The sequence below is a fragment of the Ambystoma mexicanum genome, chromosome 5p (genome assembly GCF_040938575.1).
Source record: "Ambystoma mexicanum isolate Mex_15411 chromosome 5p, UKY_AmexF1_1, whole genome shotgun sequence".
NCBI lineage: Eukaryota > Metazoa > Chordata > Amphibia > Caudata > Ambystomatidae > Ambystoma > Ambystoma mexicanum.
Genome location: NC_090930.1, coordinates 250,168,272 through 250,194,120, shown reverse-complemented (window position 1 = coordinate 250,194,120; position 25,849 = coordinate 250,168,272). Strand labels below are relative to the sequence as shown.

Genomic DNA, 25,849 nt, shown 5'->3' with positions numbered 1-25,849 from the left:
TTCCTAACAGTGTAACTTGTTGCATAATGCATAGCTACAGTATTGCTTCTGTATTTGCGTTGGCGCCATGGTTTACAGTAAAATTTAGGTTAGTGTATCGAAATCTCAGTGTCAACTAGATTTGTTTTTTGTTGGGGAAGACTCATCACATTGATGAGTGAAAACGTTTGATAATGTACATGATCACATGGCTAACTGCATTTAATGGTAAATCTAGTTCTGTGGCTTGCTGGTTGAATTTATCTGTGCCAACTGATGCTCAACGCATGAGAGGTTTTATACCAGTTACCCTGAAAGTGAGATGGCAGCAAACTACAATATTCAACCTAGTTTGACCAGTTCTCTGCCTGCTATGCCATCTATTCTGCTTAGACTCTTACTTTCTTTACTCTTGCGCAGTTAATACACAAAGTTAACTAGATGTTTAGAGGAATGATCAATAGTTCCATCCAGACTGTACATACATCAACCCATCTACTGCAATACCACACACTGTAGTTAGCCTCCAGAGCTCACGTTGCTTTACGATTACGATTGCATTCTACATTAGCACCTGCTAGCCAAACTGTTTTCAGAGCCTTTTTATCTTATCGATTTGTGTCCATTCATGCAGCTAACTTTTTACTGACACTCAGCCAGAGCTAACAAAGTCTACTAGCCCACTCTCATAGTTAAGTAGATTTTAATAAAGGGCAAGTACCATTTGCAGGGGATGTTTGAACCTTTTCCTTAGCATTTACTTTTTGGCAGTTAATGTCAAATAGGTTTCATGCGCATAGCTGGCAGCAGTGTGCCAAATATAAAGTGGATTTGTGCTGACATGCTACATTTTACAGATGGCAACAGATGACAAAAAATGTAATTGTGCTATGTGTATAGTACACATTTTTTTTAGGTCGAGTAGGTAAACGAAATTACTTAACCTTATGGTCTAGTAGAATTTTAAAGAATTTGCAAGGCCTGATTCAACTCACTAATATCTTACTTCAACGGTACACAAAAATGCTGTATTCATATTCAATTTATGTATTGGATGCAACTACCTACTTGTGACATTAAAAATATTAGTACAACATTGCTAATCAAATCGGTGTGTTTGTTAAGAAAATGTTAAATTAGCAATCTCTGCTAATGAATTTTTGAAAACTAATGGATGCCTTGAAGTTCCACTGTAGAACTGAAACGTGCATATGAAAGAGAAGCAAGTCAGACGTGTTGGTTGCGTGACCTGTAATGGGTGGGCTGTGTGGTCCAACAACTGCGCCTATACCGAGGACACACCTATGAAAAAGACACTAAAACCTGCAAAGAAGATTGTGATTGAATATAAAGAAAATATTGTGTGATTAAGGAACTGAACTACGTGAAATTGGTGAGAGGTAACCAAACAAGAGCTGGGAAGTATTACAAAAAAATACGTTTTTGGAAAAGTTGAAAGCTTGGGGAAGGGAACCAGTTTACAAACAAAGAGCTGGAAGAAGTGCTGAACGGTTATTTAGAGACAATGGGGGTCATTCCGAGGTACGGTAAAAATTATGCCGGTAATGGATTACCGGCATCGCTTACCGCTACGGGCTATTCTGACCAACCAGACCGCTATTTACGGCATCAGCGGTACAGGCTCGCGTGCACGACACAACATGCTGGCATTACCGGCATGCCGTAAACTGGAGATGATCACAAGCCATGCGGACATGCAAATAACGGCCTACTGAAGCCCGAGAAGTACCTTACCGGCATGGAGTAAATACCCGCATATCCAAGAAGGTGTTAAGAACCCTGGGCAGTGTTACCAAGAGCCACAGGTGCACACAATCAGCACAGGTGGAGGCAATGGAGTCTGGCACAGCACAAAAGGAGCACACCCACACACCACACCCCCTCCCACACCAAGATGATACCAATAGTAGTAGCATTACTGGAGCTGGAGGCCCTGATTGCAAGGCAACAACAACAACCACAGCCTCCACCACAGGAGACACAGGAGGAGAAGGAGGGTGACACAGGCCCAGCATGCCCCACCAGTGCAGCCACCGTTACCACGCCGGCAGCCACCAATCCCTCGTATCAGAGCCACCCCCTTCAACCTAACACCAGAGCATATCCACACCCTGTACCGGCTTCACCGTGACACCATCACCACCATAGTGGACCTGATACATGACATAGTGAGCCTCATAGAAATAGGCACCGCCTTCCCCCACCCCCCCCCTCTACTGAAGGTAGTGTCTGCGCTCCACTTCCTTGCCACAGGCACCTACCAGCACACAGTGGGGCACATGCATGGCATATCACAACCCTTATTTTCCCGGGTACTGAACCAAGTGCTGGCTGCCGTCCTCAAGCACACAAGGGACTAGAAGATATTTGATACTAGAGTTGCCTTCCAGGCACGCCAAATTGTATAGGTGCCCTCGACTGCACCCACGTGGAGTTGGTGGTCCCGCATGCCATGGAGGTGGCATATCGCAACAGCAAGCAATACCACTCCAACGTGCAGATGGTATGCAATGCCAGCAAGATCATCACACATTGCTGTGCCCGATATCCAGGATCAACTCATGACTCTTTGGCCCTGCGGAACTCCACGCTACCACGCCATATGGGGCGACGTGCCTGGCTGCTTGGTGAGTTACCCGACTGGACCATGGCAGTTCATCGGGGCTGTGAGGCGGGTGGCTGCATACCTCACCTGGGTGGGAAGGGGGGGGTGCATACTCCACCTGGGTGGGGGGAGATGCATACTCCACCTGGGTGGAAATATTGACGCCAGTGGACGATGTGGTAATCCTCACCGAACACTGTGCGCCTAAGCAAGCGTAACGGCACATGACTACCAAATCCCACAGTGATATAGTAAGGCCGACACCTAACACTGTATGACTAACAGGTAACCAGGCCACAACACATGCACCACTCATCGGCGGCCCTCACACACCGTAAGGGCATCCTGCATTATGCACTGCATATGCACTATGTTGCTGCCTCCAGCATTTCACCACACAGGACAGTCATCCCTGGGAGTGCATTGAAGTGAGCCTAACAGGGAGTGCTGTTAGGCTCACTTCAATACCCATAGGAGTGATGCAAGTCACCATGGTACTGATCAGTGCAGAATGACAAATATGCTACTGACTACAGCCAACACTCCCTACTACCAAATCTCACAGAACACAACACATCAATGATTTCACTACAACACTACCTTCTCACCCCCTTCTACCCCTTTGGCTGACTGTCATCCCGACACAGCCCTCTCCACTCCTCTATATCTGATACTCTTGATATCCTTGCCCCAGTCATGCTGCCCCAGTCATGCATGCATGCATGCATGCATATACGATGCACGTGCAACAAGATGCGAGTGCACACCATAACCCATCTTGAAGATGCTACCCCCTCCATCATTCCATTGCACAGGACACATAGCGGGGCCAGAAATGGGGTCAATGCATCCAGGGACATGTGCTTATGGGCAGAAATCACCCGCTGCCATGTAAGACTAGTACAGTTGTCCGCCATGAATGTACGAACACTTACCTTCATTCCCCTCTCATGCAGGTGATGGCGCTATCCCTTGAAGCCGTGGCTCATGACCCCTGTCCGAAACCCACAGAACAGGCACGAGGAGGACTACAATCGTTCCCATACCCGTACACGTGTGGTGATTGAGCAGACATTTGGCCTGTTGAAGGCACGATTTCATTGCCGCAGCCGGTCGGGTGGGGCACTCATCTACAGCCATGAGAAGGTGTCCAAGATGACCATGGCATGTGTAATGCTGCACAATATGTGCATCCGTCGGAACATGCCCCTGCCCCCTGACATGGAACTGCTACCACCTGATGATAAAGGGGAGGAAGTAGTGGCAGGACAGCAGCACGGTGCCGATGCACAGGAGGGACGCGCCGTGCGGCTATCACTGATTGGACAATATTTCTGACACACAAGTCAGAGAATGTGAGGATGTCAGGACACTGTTCAAGGTGAGTAAACCCTATTGGTAGACTTTTACACTTATTCAGTTTTAGGAATAATAAAAGAAATACCAACTCAATTACTTTATACAATAGTGGAACACAATTGAAAGGTAAGTACATAACTTCTGATACTTTGAGGGCCAACAAGCAATTCAAAGGCAAGAACTTAATAACACTAACTTATTCTGTTAAACGAAACAAAGTTGCACACTAACACATTTACAAGTGAGTACTTTTATTTTGTAGTTGGAGGCCTTGTACTTTAAAAGTCCTTCCCTAATGTAAGGCATGAGTGATCTCAGAGGCAGAAGAGGGGCACTAAAGGCCTAGCGACCAACAGTAGGTAGGTTAAGATAGGGCGCAGATGCAGGAAACTCAAGAGTTCCAGAGAATTCCTCGTCCAACAAGTAAGTACAGACTTTAGAGTTAGTTGAAAGTGTTCAGAGACTTCTTAGAAGGCTCCCTAGATGCTTAACAACGTTAGGCCTGGACGAACTCCCAAACACACAATCACCCATTCAGCTACACAGGAGCGGCAGAAGACATTAGGTAAGTACTACCCTTAGCCACGCAGTACCTCAGCAGTGAAGAAGAGCTTGCAGACGGATGCCTTCACGATGCAGCAGCACAGGACCCGGTCTCTGGATTCTTGGTCGTGGTGACAAAAGAAAGACACTGGATGGGAACTTGCAGCAGCAGTTGACGGAAAAGGCTCCCAACGAAGGATTATTCAGGGCAGAGGTGTCGCTAGGGGGGGGGCTAAGGGGGCTATAGCCCCTGATCTTTTGGTTGTAGCCCCGGATAGAATCTCAGGAGCTACAACCAAAAGGCTAGCTAACCCCCAGTCCCGACAGTTACGATATTAGCTTAGCCCCGGGTCTTTTCCAGACCTAGCAACACCCCTGATTCAGTGCTTCTCGTAGCTCTGTGGATATGGTGCCTTTTTCAATGCACCAGATGAACGATTGTCGCAGAGCAGATTTGCCTCGCTATTTCGGTCCTGCATTCTGGTGAGGGGACTTACAAGGAGTGGAATAGTTTCTCTGAAGGTCCAGCAGGAGTCCAAACTTTCAGCGAGAATCTGACTTTGGAAGATGTTGCACTCAGGCTCGAGGTCCCAGGGTATTCGCAGTTTGCAGCCCAGGCAGGTCACAGCACGTTGTGGGTAAAGGGTCCCAACAGTCTCTGGGTCGGAAGTCGTCTTCGGGACTCCTAGATCACACGGAAGAAAGGGTCAGAACAGGCTCTGGTTAAACCACAGGCATCTCTGGTCGCTGGAATCAGATACATCGGTCTTCTCTTACTTTTCGGATTCAGCTTAAGCGGTCGACTTGTCTTCAGCTTCCAAAATCAGACAGGAACCTACACACACACACACACACACACACATACACGTTCTGCAAACTCGCAGTTTACAGAAAGGGGCGGGTGGCTGTCCAATGAGGACAGCCAGCCCCCCAGTGGGAACTGGTTTCACTCAGGCATACCAGAAGACAAAAGGCTGCAAGTTCCAGACTCCTCCCAAACTTCCTGCCTTCAAAGACAGTCTGGAGCCTCAGAAGACTATACAAAGGGTTCCTGTCGAAGACAAAAGTTCAACCAGGAACACCTCCACCCAGGTTGACAGAAGAAGGACCAAGAAAGGGGAAGCACACTACAAAGGGCGAAAAAAGAGAGATGCCACCATTCTAGCACAATGATCCTTCTGTGCATTACCGCAACTGATTTAACAACCTGCGTGCTATTTTAACCCAAAAGTAATTAAAGCATGTCCACAGCCATCAGCCATAACTGTAAGCTGGTCAAATTAACAAATGTTACTGAAGCAGGGAGAAAGGGGATATCACGTATCTCCCCAGCACTCGACATAAGGTGGGGTGTGCTGGTCACACTATATAAAATGCAAAGGGGATGAAATTCCCTCCGTTCCCTTGAGAATAGTATTTTGGTTAGACAAAAATCAACCTTCAACACTATAGAGTCACACACAAACATCCTAAAATACAGTAAAATAATCATTACAAATACATTCATCTTCATGAAATACTAGTCATACAATCATCCTAAATTCAATTACAACTAAACTTCATTACAAATACAACTCATCTTCATCAATTACATGATTTCAAAGCAAATTCACTCACTTCACACCCGTGTAAAGAAAGTCCATAGAGGTCATTATTGAGCAGGATCAAATGTCCCAGAAGTGTCTCATCCTTAATATCAACTATCACAATTGGTCTCCACAAGTTTTAGCTCTTGTTCCAGATATGTAAAGCTACTATTGTGAAGACTATCAATGACAACGTATATATTTACATATACTAGTTTCCACAATCGAACCGTACCAAGACTTCTCTCCATACATTATAGGCCGTGGCCACAATCACCAAACCAACAGGACTGCGCAGAAAATAGTGCTCCAAAATTCGTCTGACTTGATTCCATCCTCTGTTACAAACAAATGTCATGTAATCCTTCAGGTAATTGGGCCACAGCACTGGGCATTGTGTTAATGAATGACGGATAGTTTCTGTTGAATGCTGGCATAGTCTACAATGTCTTTCGTCAGATTGTATGCCTATCCATGCCCACAGGTATAGGAGGGTAAAAAGTTGGACCCGAGATAAATTACAAATCTCCCTGATTTGGAGGAGCATAATTTATTCAGGTAGGTTCAGAGAAGCCGTTATTAAAGCCCTGCTTACAATATTCAGTAGAACGTGTTTTGTTGTGGAGGGTATCCAAACTAGCTCAGCGATCCCAATCACAAGTCTTATTTTTCAAGGCAACATGCATGTTGGGAAGGCTAAGGACAGAATCCACAGTGAAGCCAATTACAGTTATGTGAAAAAAGAAGATTTTTTAAAGTCACAGCAAAACCGATTCGGTACACTCCCTCACCCCCACTAAATGCAGAGCCACCGGGCCGTTTGCAGCAGTACTAGACAAAATAAGTTTAAGATACAATGGTACACTGGAGGTCCATAGTGATTTGAGGGATTGTAGCCCCAGCTTCACTCGTAAGGCTGCATTTGGAATAGCTTTGGGTACACCCAATATGAAGCGCAGTAATTTGCCCTCAATTGCGTCTAGCCAGGAAAGTAGGCATTACCCACAGGCCATTAAGTATCCCTGGGATTATTCTTTTGATATAGATAGTACGAATACCTTCAGTGTTAAACCCCCCCTCCCTTGCTGGCAATACATGTTTTGATGATATTCTACTTCCTCACGGCCCATGGCACAATGTGCTCGCCCAAATATTGGGGAAATGAGCGTGATTTAATTGTTTACTTGTATTGCGGACCAGACCCGAGGGTATCAGGGCGCAGAGGTTACGAGATTCGCAGCAGCCAAGGTAGATATAGCTCAACTATGTACGTCTCGTTTGCCAGTTTACAAGAAAAATTGACTTGCTCCTGGTCCTTGCCCCCAATATCAGGATCTTTGACTTTGCTAAATGTATTTTCATGTTATTGACTGTATTATAGTCTTTTAGGGCATTGACAGTTGGAGACCAATGGGGGTAAGGTCCAGGAACACTCCATCATGTACACATGCTAACTATATGCAAGTTTCCTTGCCAAGCTTTGGAGGATTGTTGCGGCAGCTGCTAAGTGCCTCGCCCATATCCGACACACATATGCAAGGGTGCCAATACGCACCCTGGCTTCAAGCGCCCCTTTGTCTGGATAGAGTGGGTAAGGTCACCTGCCTGACTCATTCTAACAGTGACTGTCATCTCGGAGTGGAGAAGTTTAAGAAGGTGAGAATAATAATAATTTAGCATTTATATAGCGCTACGAACCCTCAGGCATCTGAGCTCTACTTATTACCCACAGTGTGTAGAATAGTTATTCTACAAGGTAAGTCATGAAGAAATAAAAAGGGAAGCCCCAGGGGCAATCCCGCAACACTGCACATAAAATGCTGTGTGCTGCCTTAAATGAATGCAGATGCCCAAAAAGTCAAAAAAAAGGATATCAAAAAGGCACCATGGAGAGTCTGCAAAATGACACCCATTGAAAGAGTAAAAGGGCGAGTGGGGAAAAGGTTTGCCACACTTAGGAATATGGAAGAAGAATCCAGAAGTCCAACAAAAAGTGCTGGGGATCTCACAGTGGAGGGAGATTTAGCATAGAAATGAAAATGTTACGTAACAGCGACATGTAGAGTCTGGGGGCATTGAGACATGCAGCCTCTGGGAGCAGTGCGAGTAGGAGGGGGGGAGACATGCAGCTTCTGAGAGCAGTGTGGGGAGGCAGGGGGGGAAAGACATGCAGCCTCTGGGAGCAGTGTGTTGGAGGGGGAAAGACAAAAGACATGCAGCCTCTGGGAGCAGTGTGTTGGGGGCAGGGGGAAAGACATGCAGCCTCTGGGAGCAGTGTGTTGGGGGCAGGGGGAAAGAGACATGCAGCCACCTTGGGAAGGGGTGCACCACGTGGACCTATAGCGGTGACACGAGCGAACGCTACTGGGGATGGAGGATGACACATGAGGTTGGAGGTGTATCGTGGGACCCCTGTGCAAATGGAGCTTCTATGCTAGGTGACAAACCCAAAATCTACACCAGGTGATGCGTGAAGCCTCCGGGAGGAGACAGTCGTTACGTAACAGCGACATGTAGAGTCTGGGGGCATTGAGACATGCAGCCTCTGGGAGCAGTGTGGGTAGGCGGGGTGGAAGAGACATGCAGCCTCTGAGAGCAGTGTGGGGAGGCAGGGGGGACATGCAGCCTCTGGGAGCAGTGTGTTGGGGGGGAAGACATGCAGCCTCTGGGAGCAGTGTGTTGGGGGGGAAGACATGCAGCCTCCGTGGGAAGGGGTGCACCACGTGGACCTATAGCGGTCATACGAACGAACGCTACTGGGGATGGAGGATGCCACATGAGATTGGAGGTGTATCGTGGGACCCCTGTGCAAATGGAGCTTCTATGCTAGGTGGCAACCCCAAAAGCTACACTAGGTGATGCGTGAAGCCTCCGGGAGCAGACAGTCGCTGACAGACCGAGCCTCCAGGGACGAGGGGGTGACACATGGAGCCGCTCAAGGGCTTGACTGGATGTACAGCACATTACGACTGGCTCCAATTGAGGTTACAATCACGTTCACTCCTTCGCACATACGGCGCAGAACAACACACTTCTTTACCATGCCAGAAGTAACGCACACAACTTTCCCACATTAAACCCCCACACTCACAAATCGTTCTTTCCAGATTTCTCCCAGTTCTTGATCCAATCAGCAGGAAGCGCCACCGACGCCATGTTCGCCACTCTCTACCTACGAGTCGACCGACGTAGCGAGCCCGGATGTTTAGCTGCGCGTCAGAGGCAGCATCTGAAGGGTCAGTAGGAAGAGCGCGCCGCAAATTGCATGCCGGGAAAAGTAGGCTTCATTCTCTAGTGGCGGGCGCGCTGTCGTGTTTACGTGAAGGCTAAATCAATTTGGTGCTTTCTGTGTTACTACGGAGTACGGATTCGTGGTGCTTTCACTAGCAATTAAATCAGGTGCTTAGTAGAAATTTATACGTGTCATTCTCGAACGTTTATCATTTTAGACAATATTTGATTGTTATGATATTGTGCGATGCAACAGGCGGTGTGTAAGTTTGGGCATCCAGACAGGGCATTTGAGTTCAAAGCGTTATGTTGCATTTTTAACAGAGATGTAGCCAAAATTGCGCTCAGGGCGATACACTAGAATGAGCCCCGCTAGCAAACACCTAGTGTCTCCAGGAGTTATGTTTATATATTCTACTTTAGAAAGAACCTCTCCGGCTTCCTGCCGACCCCGCAGCACTTATCCCCCACCTCCTCGTCCTAAAACGTAGCACTTCCTCCACTATCCCGTTATCTCACCATAGTGAGAGATCAATAAGCAACGTCAGAAGAACCATTATCCAGCGCACTGCATCCGAGACCAGAAAATGGAAAGCCCACTGTTCTGTCTTACTTCATATATCATTAGTTTATCAATACCATAAATAATGCACTGAGACGGTCTCCTGGTGTGTCATCCTTTATTCATCCTCTTCCATAGACCAACTGCCCTTTTCCTTCCCTCCTCCCTCGAGCCCCTCATCCCCTTCCAGGTTCCACCATCCACATTCCACCTTCTGTTACATCACAACAACCCCCCCTTACTTATCATTTAAGGTCATAACCCATATACCCACTAAGTCCCCATCTACACCCAGGCGCAGCCACTCCTGTTGCCATTAATCTTTAAGTGGATTGAGACCAACAAATCTCCATTTCCTTTTGGTAGATGTTAGTCCCCCTCCGCCAGGCATTGCGGGCCAGGCTGCCATGTAGTATAGGGAGCTGGGCGGCTGTATGCTCTCATCGTGAGGGGCGCGGGAGTCAGGCAGATCAGGGTCCCGTGCCGCTCACCCCGACTGCCCGGGATGCACTGGGAGTGCGAGGCCCCCGGAAGGGTTGGGCCGTCAGACACCATCTGAGCTCACCAGTGGGGCATGGCGACACCCACAGCGGCCCCCGGCACCATTCAAGAGTTGGGTGCGTCTTGTGTCTTCATCCACGGAGCCCGCTGATGAGGCCTTCTGGACATTCTTCCTCCAGGTCCACCAAGTCCGGTACCAATGGCTGTTTCCAACGGCCCTCCAATTTTCCTATAACGAGACCCTTCGAGGATGCAGAAGCGATCCTACGGCCCATTCGCCCGGGGGAGCAGAAAACCCCTCCTCTGACCGAACAGAGGGCGAGGCAGTCAGCTCTCCGCCTAAACCGAGGCGTGCATCCTGGATGAAACTACAAAGGAACTGGAATGTGAAATGACCATCTGCGGGTTTGGCATGCACCAGACGGCCTTAGAACATGGAGCGACACATAAAACCCTGCAAAGCTTCCCAAGGCTCAGGCCGAACTCTGGGGTGCATGCCACCACTACTCCCATGGAGACCATCTGCAGCCCCAGCTAAGAATAGTCGCCACTGGAACACAGAGCTACATCAACACGCTCTAGGCTTCACACGGCCCATGCCCAACTCCAGGGTGTATGCCACCAACATTTCCTTGGAGTGGAATACAGATTTTGTTGACTGTCTTAGCCCTGTTGGCTGGACTGACAGATTTGGCCCAGTGGGCCAGGGGGGCATGCCGGACCAGAAGAATTGGCTCCCCAAACTGTTATAGGTTCGGCCTCCCGTTGGAGGTCGATGTTAAAACCCCAGCCACAAGGTGACATCATGCTAACAAAACCACCAGGAGATGACTGACCCACGCTCATCCCAATTCCCTCATCCGGGACACCCAGAAGCCTCAACCTCTCCCCCTCCTCATCTGATACTGAAGTTTGTATTGCTCAATATCAGGAGTTTGAACTCCCCCGCCAACCGCAAATCCGCTTTACAGAGACTACATGAGGCGAAAACGCAGTGGCCTTTCTACAGGAGACACACCTTCTTCCAGCAGACTTCGTGCGATCACACTACCCGACCCGCAAAGATTTCAAACTCGCCATCAGCCTCCTTCATTTCCTCCATACTCTGGATGTAGTGGATACATGGAGAGTTACTTCATCCCGCAGAGAAAGAAGGCCTTCTCTTTTTACTCGCATGTGCATAGGACATTCTCCCGGATCAACCTCTTACTGGCCTCCCCACGGATCTTGGCCTATGTTGATGAGGTAACCATCAGATCCAGGATACTATCCGACCACGCTCCAATAACGCTGAACCTCCGGGCGCATGATCCGGACCCGATCCCGCAACGCCGATGAAACCTATATGATCCCATGCTCAACGAAGTGCCACTGAGAGATACGGTTGCCAAAACGAATAAAAATGTTTTCAAGGGGGGATTCCAAGATGGCCGTCGGTGACTGAACAGCTTGTCAGTTGCGCTCCCGACCCGTGGGCCCCCGCTGAGCTGACTGTAGTAAACAGCCCTCCACCAGTGCTTAAAAGCTTGTGGGGGTAATTTTGGGAGCGGGGTCCTGCTGGAGCGGAACATTGGGGTAATAGCGGCCCTCCAGGAGTGATTTGCTGCTGGCAACCGAGAGAAGGAGCCCGTCCTACGGAGTACCTGCGGGTGCCGACTCGGGGGCGGCAGACTGGAAGCAAGCGCACCATCGTACACCTAACGCCCGCAGCGGGTCCTTGGGGAAGATTCACCACTGCTGACAAGGACTGCACCACGCAGGGGGCCCCCAGCACTGCCTTGGTCGGAGGACGGGATCCGATGACCAATGCTAGGAACGTCGACTGGCAGAGCGAACACGGGATCCGGGGACCCGTGTAAGATGGCCGACTCGCCAGCCACGACCGATCGGCGAGTCAAGCTCTGGAACAGGCCCGCTGGCGCAGAACAGCAGAGCAGCACCAACGGAAGAGCCTCTCGGATTGAGGCATCGGATCGCCTGAAGCCGACCATGCCCCAATGTTAATAATTTTGTCCTGAAAAAGGGCCCAGTCGGGCTTGTGGAAATGGAATTATCCAACTCCCCTCTTCAAGGACGGGGTTCGGGAGCGGAGACAAAAGGGGAAATAGAAGCCTTCTTCGAAACCAATACAATAGGGGACACAACCCAGCAGACCCAGTGGGACACCTTCACCACAGAGGGAAGATAATAGCCATGAAAGCAAGAAGAAATAGGAAATTGAAGATAGAAGAGGCTAGGCTGGAAGAACAGCTGAAGGAGATTAGGGCAAAACTGGGTCCATGGCAGTCTTTAACTACTAGAAGGGAATACAGAGCTGTTAGGCAGCAACTTGATTTTATACAGACGAGGGCAGTTGAGCGGAATCTACTTCGGCTGAGGCAAAAATTATACATTAAAGCAAACAAAGCAAACCGCATGTTGGCAAGGATGGTTAGAAGGGAGGAAAAGGACAAAACAATAGCGAAAATAAGAGTGGAGGGAACCAGAATTAGCTCGAATAATGCAGACATTAAAACGGAGTTCACCCGATTCTTTACAGACTTGTATAGCTCGGGCAACCTACCGCAAGAGCAGCTGAACGAGTATCTGGAAAAAATAGATCTTCCCAGACTAACAGGGAGGAATATGAAGCATTAGAACAGGAAATAACAAGGGACGAAGTCAGAGCAGCCATCCAGTCCCTACACCCCAACAAAACTCCGGGCCCAGATAGTTTCGTAGCAGAGTTTTATAAGAAGCATAGGGAAACGCTCATTCCCCACCTCACAGCTCTATACAATCAAATAGGCAAGGACGGGGCCATCACCAAGTCGATGGAGGAGGCGAAAGTCATCCTCACACCAACAAAGAATAAGGACCCCACGGATTGTGGGTCGTGCTGCCCTATAGCTCTGATTAATGTGGATACAAAAATCCACGCAAATATTTTGGCGGCAGACTAGATCAGATCATCCCTAGATTAATCCAGCCCGACCAAGCTGGCTTCGTGAGGAGGCGACAGACAGGGGATAACGTCCGGAGGTTGGTCCACTTGATAGAAAAGTCCCACAAGAGGGAGATCCTGGCCATAGTTATGGCAATAGATGCTGAAAAGGCGTTTGACTAGGTGGAATGGGCCTTCCTCTTCGCGACAATGCATAGAAGCGGATTAGGCCCGAACTTCCTGGCCCGGGTAAGAGCAAACTACCAACATCCAACCCTCCGCCTGGCCATTAATGGGCAGCTCACTGAGCCGATTCCAGTGGGGAGGGGAACCAAGCAGGGGTGCCCGCTGTCTCTGATACTATACGCAATACATTTGGAACCCTTCCTTGAGGCGGTGAGGGCCAATGAAAATATAGCAGGAATTCCTTTTGCGGGGGTACCCCACAAGATGGCGGCATTCGCGGATGATATGATTTTGACACTAACTCAACCGGAGGATTCCCTAAGGGCAGTGGAAAGGGAGCTAGAGCAATTCGGGGGGTAGCGGGACTCAAAATAAATGCATCCAAAACAGAAATCTTGAATCTTACCCTTCCGCCGGCTAGAGCTCGCGACTTTAAAGCAGTTTCGCCTTATAAGTGGGTTGAGCACTTCATCCCCTATTTGGATTTTAAGTTAACTAAAACTGTTGAAGCGCTATACCAAGAGAACTATCCACCCCTTATAGAGAAGCTAAGGTCTAAACTGGTAGATTGGGGCCCGCTAGCGATCTCATGGCTGGGGCGCATTAACGTCCTGAAAATGATGATATTACCCCGGCTCCTCTACTGTTTCGCGGCCTTGCCAGTATGCGTTCCACAGTCTTTATTCAGAGCCCTTCAGAAAATAACAACTAAATTTGTGTGGAATAATAAGCACCCGAGAGTGGCGGCCAAATTAATGAGAGCACCTGTGGATAGGGGAGACATGGGGCAGCCCTACTTTAGAGCATATTATAGGGCAGCCCAGATGCGGGTCATACAGGACTGGCAGAGGGACCACCGTGAGAAGATATGAAGACCCATGGATCGGGCAGTGGCAAGGGAGGACCTGGAGGGTATATTGTGGAAACCTAAAGGGGACAGGCCGGCAAGGTTGTACTGTAGTTCTCTCTTCTCAGTGGGGGCTCAAGCATGGGATGAGGTAGTGATCGCGGCGTACCTCACAACATACCCGTCACCATATACACCACTGTTCGACGATCCTCAGTTTACTCCAGGGCACAAAACCCCCACATACGAAGCATGGCGGATGGGGGACCGTAGAGTGGTCCGCGATATGTTCACACAATGCCAGGTAAAACCCTTGGAGCAATGTAAAGTGGACTTCGGTCTGACAGAAAGAGAAAGATACCCCTACGTCCAACTGCGACACTGGCTACATCATCCAATCTTGCAAGAAGCAGCCACGCACCAGCTAACCCCTTTTGAGAAATATCTTAGCAGGCACTCAGGCGACAAGCACCTTGTCTCAGCAATTTACAATCACATTAAAGCTGAAGAGGACCCCCCACACAGGGAATACATAAGGAAATGGTGGGAGGCAACAGGGATAGAAGTAGAAGAACAGGAGTGGACAAAGCTTTGGAGGTATATTCCCAAACTAACAAGGTCACTTAAAATACGGGAGATATGGGTTAAATTAATGCACCAATGGGACATGACCCCAACAAATCTGTACAGGGTCTACCTGGGCACGTTGTCACTCTGCTTTCTGGACACAATGCATTGCCACCATAAAAGACATCACACAGGTGGCAATTCCATTAGAACTGGAACCCATCCTATTAGGAGCCCCAGTCCCAGGGATTTAGCCAAGATCTGGAAAACGAGCCAAGCCACTGACCCAATTTCTCTTGGCTGGGAGAATCACAATTGCCCACACGTGTGTCACGATCCTACTCGCCTGCCACCCAGCACCGCTACATGCATCTCTGCCTTTATTTCCTTGTTTGACCGCTGCAGTTTTGGACTAATCTAATTGCATGTTTCATTACGGCTTTTGGATTAAACCAGCAGATGCATTCTGGGACATGTATGCTGTCCAAACGGCAGAGGGCTGGAGGAGGCATACTAAATACATTTGTTTGCAGCAAGCTACTAAGAGCTGCAGAGCGCCTGATTGCATTCACCTGTTCTAAGTTACTGCAGGCTAGGCTGCCTAGAGCTGGAGAGCACTTGATTAGAAACCACTGCTGCAGGCTACTGAAGCCAGGGCTGGACTTAATTGAACACAGCTGCCAGAGTCTGCAATCAGCTCCACCCTGCTGGCCTGCTGGCTGGGAGGGCCTTTATAAGCTCACTTTGAACAGAAGCAGTTGTCAGTCCACTGCTTCCACTGGGAGTTCGTGCTGGTGCTCCTGTTACCAGTTTTTGACCTTTCCTGGAAATCCTCGTTTAGCCTTTTGATTCCTGTTGCTGTTGATGATGGCAGCTCCCTCTCCAGTCTGCTGCAGCCTTCTGCCCTGCTCCTCTGGGCTCTCATCTGGCGGCTCTGCCACACTCTGCTGCCTTCTGCCCCGCTCCTCTGGGCTCCAACCTGGCAGCTCTGCCACACTCTGCTGCCTTCCGCCCTGCTCCTCTGGGCTCCCACCTGACGGCTCTGCCGCACTCTGCTGTCTTCTGCCCTGCTCCTCTGGGCTTCCACCTGGCGGCTCTGCCACACTCTGCTGCCTTCCGCCCGGCTGCTCTGGGCTCCGACCTGGCGGCTCTGCCACACTCCGCTGCCTTACGCCCTGCTCCTTTGGGCTCCCACCTGTACCTTCTGCCCTGCTCCTGTGGGCTCTCACCTGACGGCGCTGCTGCACTCCGTTGCCTTCCGCCGTGCTCCTCTGGGCTCCCGCTTGACGGCTCTGCCGCACTCCGCTAACTTCCGCCCTGTTCCTCTGGGCTCCCGTCTGACAGCTTTGCCACACTCTGCTGCCTTCTGTCCTTCTGCTATGGGCTTCCCTGCCTGGCAGCCTTGCCACATTCCTCTGCTTTCTGCCCTGTTCCTCTGGGCTCCTTGCCTTGCTTCCTGCCTGTTCCAACTTCTGATATCCTATTCTGTCCTGTACCTGGTTATTTCTTTCAACACTGCTTTCTACTTGTATACATCTTGGTCCACTGTGGTGTCTCCACTTGAATCCGTTTTACAGTGTGACCCTGGGTTGGTCTCCGTTCAGATCAGATAAGGGAAGACTTCTGTTGCCTTCACCTAGTCCGTTGAAGTCGTACCTGCCTCAGTATATGGTCTTTCAGTTTTACCCTTGCACTGAGTACAACAGTTTCCTCGGCACGCCTAAATCATGACGTTGCTGTATGACTGTTGTTAAGAGTAATCTGCTGGTACCTATCCCAAGGGCTTTCCTTAATCCCTGGAGACCCCTTATCATATTCCAGTACACCCTTATTTCTGATCAATCCAAGTTGCCCAGCGTACTTGCTTGTCTTTGCCTTTTCTCTGTGTCTTTGTTTACAGCCTGCTCCTGCAGTTCCTGTGAATACCTGTTTTAACTAACAGCTTGGTATGTACCTTTAATCGGTTATATTCTAGCATTGTCTTCGGAATCTCCCTTAATCTACTTGCATACAGTGAGAGATAGCTTCTGCCCTGTACTCCGCCTAGACTTGTGACAACATGGAAGACCACTGAAGGGCCATTCATGTCTGTTTGATGGATAAAAATGTGGGACATACTGATCGCGGAAAAGGTGTAAGCAGCCAAGGCAGGCCGCCTACACCGCTTCTCGAACACTTGGGAACCATTCCTATACTATGACCAAAACTTTGCAGCTCTAACTAACAAGCCCCTCCAGGTCAGGAGGGTCATTGGGCCTCATTAAATGGTAGGTGGTAAGGGATTACCGGCACCGGTAAGGGCACCGGTGCCGGTAATCCCTTACCGCCCTACTACGAGGTACTTTAGCGGGTCCCTCCCCTAACGCCTGGTTTTACCAGGCATTATGGAAGGGACCCGGTAAGGGACTTCAGAGCTAATAACGGTACCGCAAATTGCGGTACCGTTATTAGCTCCTTCCCCATTCCCATTGAGCCCTATGGGGGCTCAAATGGGAATGGGAATTGGTTCCCAGAATGGGGACTTACCGGGTCCTCCAAGGTCGGAATGACCCGGTAAGTCCCTATTCCAGGAACACGGACCCGGAATGCGGTAAGGGGGTAGCCATGGCTATCGCCTACCGTGTAATGAGGCCCATTGACTCGGAAGGAGAACATCCGGTGGTGAATTCCCCATCGCCAGACCAGCAGGAGGGTGGAGACGGGGAGGGGGGAAGGGACTGAAACGGGGCCACAGACATGTGGGACTCACGCCCACTTTTGTGGAAAACCGAATGAGGGGTATATGATGTGTTCTTTATTTACCTGTATTACTGTCACCTTTGTGCTGGTTTAAAATAAATATATTAAAAAAAATGTCCAATTTGTTTGGGGCATTCTGATTTTCCACTGCCCTTAGGAACTCTTCAAGTTCGTCTACCCATTCCTGCCAACGCTGTCCATGATCCTCTTGTAACTCACGGTTGACTCACGGTTGAACGGGTTTGGCCGGTGTAGGTAACTGACTGGATTTGTGCTTTGGGTTAGGCTTATGTCCCCACTTGCATTATCAACAGACATCTTTACCTATTTCTGTGGATGCCACTCTTCACCCTTATGGATGTCGTTTCAGGATTGGGCAACTTTCTCCAATGTCTTATCAGTTTTATTGTGCAGACGCAACAACCCGGCAATTTATATGCAACTCTTATGTCACTACCTGTTGTATTGCTGTACATATATATCTCTTGCACTTGCAGTTTGCACAATCTTTATTTGTTTGAGCTTTTCTGCCTAATCCGCTTCACGACAACATACTGAGCTCAATTGCCCCTGAATTCCATGTTGTGGCCGTAACGCTTCTGCTTTGTAGTATCACGTTGCTATGGTGACATATACACTTTTATTGATCAAATTCAATATAGCAGCATGTTTTGCACGTTTCCTTTGGTCCTTCCTCTAATGCGGATGGAAGTTACACACTGCGTCACACTCTATCACTGTTTGGAACCTTCACTCCGGTGAGCAACAGCGCATTCTTTTAAAAATGTACTTTGATGCTAATCACGCATTGGCGTAACGTTTGTTTCTACGTGCATACATGCTTGATCCTGCAACAGCGTGTCTTTTAAAATGTCTTTTGATGCTAATCACGCAATAGGGTAAAGTTAGTTTCTACGCGCATACATGCTTGATCCCTTAAACTTTATTACTCAGCGCATCTTACCATCTGTCTTCACTTGCTGTCATCACCTTACTTTTTACATGTTGTCTGGCAATGCTTCAACACTCCAATCACAACCTCTTTTGTGAATCTCTTGCACCGCGACCTCCTCCATAGGTCTTCTGCACTGTTCCTGACGTTTTCGCCATTTAGCCACCTCCACCAACTATCTTTCTGTTGCACTGTTGCCGATGTTCTCTCCGACTAACCACCTCTGCAGCCTATGTTTTTTCCGTTGGGCACCTCCAAAGGCCTCTCACACCATTACACCGTTCCTTTACTTCTAGCCACCTCCATAGGCACATCAATAGTTCGCTTTAGCCACCTCCATAGGCCGATTATGAATCGATTAGTTTCTGTTGGCCACCTGCGGAGGCCCCTTAGCCACCTCCATAGGCTGATTACTAGTTCATTTGTTCTCCAGCTTCTCCTGGCCACCTCCGAAGGCCACCACAATATTTATTTTTCTCCGTCCCTCATCCAGTACTCTTCTCCATTTCCCAGCAGCGCAGGTCATCCCATCCTCTTTGCCAGTTGTTATGTCTTACTTCATATATCATTAGTTTATCAATGCCATCAATAATGCACTGAGACAGTCTCCTGGTATGTCATCCTTTATTAATCCTCTTCCATAGACGAACTGCCCTTTTCCTTCCCTCCTCTCTCGAGCCCCTCATCCCCTTCCACGTTCCACCATCCACATTCCACTTTATGTTACATCACAACACCCACCAACAACAATATGCACCGCAGCATTCAGGAATTCAAAGTGGGGAAAGAGAGACCATCAGAGCGAGAACAACACTGCAGCACCCGTATGAACCCACATCTCAACGTCCAGTGATCCTCAGCGGGGAAAGAGAGACCAGAGGAGAGAGAAATAAGCAGCAGCAGGTCAAAGAGCCCTGCAGTGCTGTCAAAGAACGTCAGCAAGCATGTGCAGCGGATATTAATCTCACTAGGCCTTCAGAGACTAAAAGGTGACACCATAGCCCGACACTATGGAACTTACCTTCGGGGCACCATGCACCAGTTCCCAGAACATAAACATTTGCTTTCCTTTCACAATGGCCCCAGGCAGGGAAAGTGGGTAGGTTTAGTCCCCTACTTGTAATATGCCCATTGTTGTTATTATTATTATATTTATGGTATTTATTGAGTGCGGACCTAGCTTCGAGAACCAAGGGAGCGCTTTACAGAGGTATATAACAGTATAGATACACAACGTAGCACTTTACAAAGATATACAACAGTACAGATGCATAACAAAGTGCTTTACAGAGGTAACAGCAGATATACAGGAGGGGGTAGGAGACAGGTACAAAGGAGGAATACAACTGTACAGGGTGGCAGAGAGGAGAGGAGCGGACGGCAGGCATCTAGCGAGGTGGGGGGTGACGTGATGGCCTAGGCATTGAGGAGGATAGACTCCTTGCAGAGGTGGGTCTTGAGTTATTTTCTGAATTGTAGGAGCGTGGTGGCGAGTCTTATGCTGACGAGGAGGAGGTTCCATAATCTTGGGGCATAGGCAGCGTGATGAATCTGACATTTATGTGGTCCTTGACCACGACCCCGCAAGCGCCATCATGTACAATTTACAAAACCTTCTTGACCAGGCAGAAGCCTTCAATTGGCTCAACGAAAAGACCCAAACCTTTCTGTTTAATGCATATCCAAAAGGTACCCGAATTCTATCTATTACCTAAAGTATATAAGACACTAGATCAGCCACCAGGCAGCCACATAGTATCGGCCACTGGTAGCATTTTACAACCTGTAGATACATATGTTGACACCATCCAGCAATCACTAATTGAAAATGTGACACACACATCAAGGATACTTATCACGTTCTAAGCCAGCTGACCATAAATGTAGGCGACACACTGGTGTCAATAGATGTAAACATCTTGTATACGTCAATACCCCATGACTTAGGCCAAGCAGCAGTGGAATGGATTCTTCTCAGAGAAGAAGAAGTAGGAGCCTCTAAAGAATTCATAATTTGTCTGCTTGATCTCATAGCACAAAAGTCACATGTTCTACACAAAACAACATTTTACTTGAAGACAAGCGGCACAGCCATGGGTGCCAATATGGCTCCGCCTATGCAAATGCCTTCATGCTTAAATTCGAAAACGACAATGTTATTCAGCATCCAATTTGGCACAATTACATCACATACTGGGGTTGCTACACTGATAACTTTTTTCTAGTATGCAAGGGTAACAAAGAGTAACTGACAGACTTCCTTCAATATTTAAATATAATTGACAAGAGAATTCAGTTTACCTGTGCGATTGGTCAACCTAGTTTGCATTTTCTTGATGAACTAGTAACTCTACAGGTTCCAAATATCTTCACCATGATATTCACCAAACACACTGATCAGAACAATTTATTACACACAATGAGTTTCCACCCACCATCTACAATATGAGGACTACCATCAAGTCAACCTGTAAGGACAAAAAGGATAATCAACAAACATGAGAAATACACGACACAATTAGACCAGATTCTATGCAGGTGTGCACAAAGATGTCATCATCAGGACGATCTGTTTTCAGCACGAGATAAGGCAGAAGAGAGAAACCGGTCCTCCCTTCTGATTGCAAAGAGCACACTGACGGGCCAAGAAGACACACCACTCATGTACATCAAGAAGTACAGTACACAGTCAGCATGGATCAAAAAGATCGTCCTCAACTAACATGTGACACCAAACTTCAGCCACTCTTTAGCGAGAAACTAATCTTTGCCCATGGCAGGAGCAGTAATTTGAGAGATCTTCTTGTCAGGACATGACTGAAAACACCATCTCAGCCTTCACCTAAACAAAAAGGTACAGTCCCACGCCTAAACTGCAATAGTTGCAACAGTATTATAAAAGGCATCCATCTTATGCACCTCAGGTCAGGCAAATAAATACCAATAATGAGATTGAAGGTGTGTCGGAAGTGGCTGCTTACCCATGAATCTGTGCGAAGTGAGATGATCGATTGCAGTGTGGCATGACACAGTCCTGCTATGTCATTAGAGCCCTTTCTTTAACGTTCCGAGTGTAGGCGAACAAAGATGTTGAAGTGGAGAGCCGTGAGCTAAAGTCTGCGCTCCGTCCCGTGTCCGTCCAGCGTCTGGTGTACAGCGCTCGGCCCCAAAATGCTTTTTTTGGTGAAGTCTAGTCACTGTTGCAGAGGTGTATTTCAGCAGCAGGTGCTCTCTAGCACCCCTCAGGTAACATCCAGGCTACACAAGGCCGGTAGTGCCATAACCTTGCTTTTCACTCCATCCTGTGGAAATTAGCCCTCCCCTGTTCCCTGATTCTCCCCCACACTCCCTTATATCCATCCATAGACACACATGGTCCCAACGCGGCAAGTGCATCCTGTACCCCGCGTATGGGCATAGGAGCCAGTGTAAGAAGGGAGCAGGACAGAGCATGAGGGCTGCTTCCTTTGATTACCTAAAAAGCGGTAAATCCGCTGTATTTTTCCTTCTCACTTCAAGGGGGGCATCTGCGGGCCTGGTTCCTTTGAGCCACTTTGCGTGCCTTATCTCCTCCTTTCCTCTCCTAGGGGTGACTGTTGGCTAAACCAGCCTTTGAACCCCTGTGAGAGAACCCTGTGAGAGAACCTGCTTATCTTTCCCTGAACATATGGATCTACGGAGAAGAGTGAAAACTCTGCAGACTGCGCACTCGGAAGAGTTGGATGCTTCGGCTGAATTGCAATTTGCAATAAACCTGCCTCTCCCTCCCCCACCCAACCCAAGAGTCGCTTTTCGAGATGTTGAAAGCCACATGGCTGCTATTAACAACCATGAAGAGGGTGGGATGCGCGGATTTAAGAAAGTCATCCCTAAAGCAACTGAGCTTAATGCTACTGAGCTGATAAGCTCTTTCTTTTTTTTCTAAACAGGCGAATAAGAACTTGCTGGCATTCTACGACCCTTCTACTTTGTGGTAGACAGAAGAGCTTCTGGGCCCTTGCAATGACCCACATACAAGAAATGGCACCTTCAACAGGCATTGATCTGACCTTTTTAGACGAAATGGAAGTCCTGAACGCTGGACAAGACAAAGATTTATTTCTTGATACCCCCCTGATTTTTCCAGAAGCTCAAGACTCTGATTCTGACTCCAACCCTGACTCTTCCATTACTTCTTACGAGCCCATAGTCGCGCCAGGTCAGCCAAGGAGGTTGTCACATGTAATAATAGCTTTAGATCTTCCTGTAGTAGGGGTTTCTGATTTAATGATAACCAAACTAAATCATGTTTTGAGTGCTTTACTTTCCCTGTTGGAAAATCAACAAAAGCACTCTAAGGCACAGGCCCATAAAGTGGACCTAATTTGGGGTGAGGTGCAACGATTTCAAGATCCACCATTGCCTGGGTTACATCAAATGGGTCATTCTGACCCATGCCCCAACATATCCCAGGTCGGTCAAAACAAGGAGCCGCAACAAAAGACCTATCCATTCCACTCAAACAAACTATTTGTCAGGGCTCGGATCCTAAGGTCATAGACTTGGTTTATGTCGATAAAGTCAGTAAAGCACAAAGTGAGGTCACGCTGAAAGCAAAAAGCAAGAGCAAAATTTCCCTAAAAAATCTAAGAACATGGACCCTGTGAAAATTCCCAACTCTATCGCCAAAGCCTTCTTTAAATCAGTGTGTCTTACTGGAGTGAGATCTTCAACAAAGAACCATTCTCCAAATTCTGTAAACTTTGCCACACAAGCGGATTCCAGGTTTTTTTACTTGATTGCTATCAACAGCGGAGCCCCCCACAGAACTGCTCCAGCTGGGCTTCATGAGCCACCTGTGCTCGCCAAAGTGACAGTGCCGGTTTCCAACAAAAGAGACTATGAATCACAGTGTGACCTTCCACTGCCATCCTTAGAGGCTCTCCAGATGGGCATTGGGGGACTGTCCCAAGACCGTAGCCTTTTAGACCTTCACTCTGGCCTCCTTCCTTGTTTAGGAACCCATTCTCGCCAACCATATAAAAATGAGGTGTGGCAGTGGGTGCTGGGAAATCCTTCCATTTGACCACGCAAGATGTGGGGAGGTCAAATATCAGCCTTACGCTGATTAAGCCCTCCACACAGCTCCCAGTCTCTGTAGAATCTGGAGGAGCGACTGCCCGCGTTGAGCACCCTCCCTCTCCAGATCAGTAGTGGCAAACAACGGAGGCAGAGATTAATAGTTCACAGGAGGGACCCTTTTCATCCACATTTGCCCACTCTTATTCCACTCTAGGCTTGGGGTCAAAACCAGTATACACGGTTAAGGGCCCTAGTAAACCCCTTGACCTAAGGTGGAGGGTCTCTTGTGCAGCTTATTAAGAGAGGTTCTTGGACGGTCGGCCACCAGGGGGCGCGGGATGAAGACCTAGTTCCACGTCGCTCCGCCAGGGCTGCCTAAATCCTTAAAAATCCTGCCGCTTCTTCGGTCCTTTTGCCGACTTGCACTGCATACAACTGCAGGGGAATACACCAGCATCCCCTCCGAAAAATCCCAGCGAAAATCGGGCCTGCCTGAGCCTCCTGCACCATGTGAAAGCCCCGCCGGTGACAGAGTCAGCAGGAAGGAAGCGCCGTCATCGGCGGTGCCCATCAGAGCCCCGCCGGAACTACGCCACGCTCACCAATCGACCCCCGAGGCTCCCGGGGCAGTTGCCGCAGAACTGGTGTCGCCGCCCTGCGAACTGAGAGGTGAGGACTTGCCCTACCCCCCCCTTCGGCCCCCGCTCCAGCCGCTGCCGCCACAGCCACCGACTGGTCCAGATCTCGGAGGGGCACCCAATTGGACCTGGGGCCGCCTCCTCCTTCCCCCCCCCCCCTGTGCAGCACCCGCACGGGCTCTCCCTCCCCGGTCCCCGCCGCGGGCGGGCCGCCTGGGTTGAGGGCTGCCCATGGGGAGGAAACATCGAGGCTGGAAGAGGGGGAGGGGATATCTCGGGGCGGCCGGCAACGAGGACTGAACACCAGCCGGTCGGAGCGGACCGGTCTGGGGATTGCTCCTGACCCCAGGCGCTGCAACTTGGGGTTGCCTCCTAAAAGGACGTGCAGCACAACTGGAATAGTGGAGGTACTCACTCCAAATACCAGGGAAAAAGCACCCGCCACGCACTGGGAGAGAGGCCAAGGACTCGCCCCCAGACGCCTGGACCCAAACTTGACACCTCGGCCGGAGTAAGCACGCCGAAACATCCGGCTTGCGCCACCCTCACCGCCTGCACAATCACCCCCCCCACCCCCTGAACTACACGTTAAAACATGCCCAGGGTTGGGTCACATTGGACATAAGGCCAGACTGCGCAGGCCAAGGCCCGATACGGGGCAAGCAACACGCTGGGATCCAGGGACAAGGCCACCAGTCGACAATCCACCGGAGGCCACAAAAACGGATCGAAGGCCTAAGGACCCCCCAGGAGGGAACCTCCGATCCAACGGAACCGCACCCAGTGCCACCCCCATAGGGTCAATATGGGGAAGGAACAGCCCCGCAGGGGAGCGACCCAAAACAAAATAGATAAATACACGACCAACACCCCGGCGGCTCTCCAGGACCCAACTAGTAGGGCGGACAACGAGTCAACGAAGGGGGACGCGGCCCAAACGCTGTCTCTCACCGACATCATGGCAGCAATCAACGACTCCAGAGCCTCGGTAGAGACCAAAATAGATGGCTTGGCCTCCGAGGTGTCCTTTGTGAGGCAAGACTTAAGGAACCTAACTACCAGGGTTGGGGAAGCAGAACAACGAATATCCGACACCGAAGACACAGTTAAAAACCTGGGAGACCGCCTTGAACAAATGGAACGGAAAATTACCACGCTAGAAAATAGAGCTGAAGACAGTGAAGGCAGGTCCCGCCGGAATAATCTCCGCATACTCGGCCTTCCCGAGAAAGAGGAGGGGCCCTCTATGGAGCTCTTTCTGGAAGACTGGCTGGCAGACTTGATGGCTCCCAAACAACTCTCTAAATTTTTCTCAATAGAAAGAGCACACAGAGTTCCGACGGGCAGACCAGTCCCGGGGGCCCCCCCACGAACGATAATCGCAAAACTCATGAACTGCAGGGACCGAGACACACTGCTGCACATGGCAAGGGAAACTGGCCCCATCACTTACAACGGTACCCGAATCGGGTTCTTCCCCGACTATACGAGAGAGGTCCAGAAGTCGCGACAATCCTACGACTCCATAAAAAAGAAACTGTCACCCCTG

The 25,849-nt window shown here is 49.2% G+C and overlaps 1 protein-coding gene across 2 annotated transcripts in view; it reads right to left on the bottom strand.

Moving 5' to 3' along the window:
- The window catches only part of THOC2 (THO complex subunit 2), a 2,257,836-nt gene extending 2,248,515 nt beyond the window's left edge, over positions 1–9,321 (bottom strand). For both annotated transcript variants that reach the window (XM_069612670.1, XM_069612671.1), the window contains exon 1: positions 9,185–9,321. In XM_069612670.1, coding sequence (XP_069468771.1) covers positions 9,185–9,249 — 65 coding nt within the window. In that variant the 5' untranslated portion in view covers positions 9,250–9,321. The remainder of the gene's footprint in view (positions 1–9,184) is intronic.
- Positions 9,322–25,849: the final 16,528 nt, after the last annotated feature.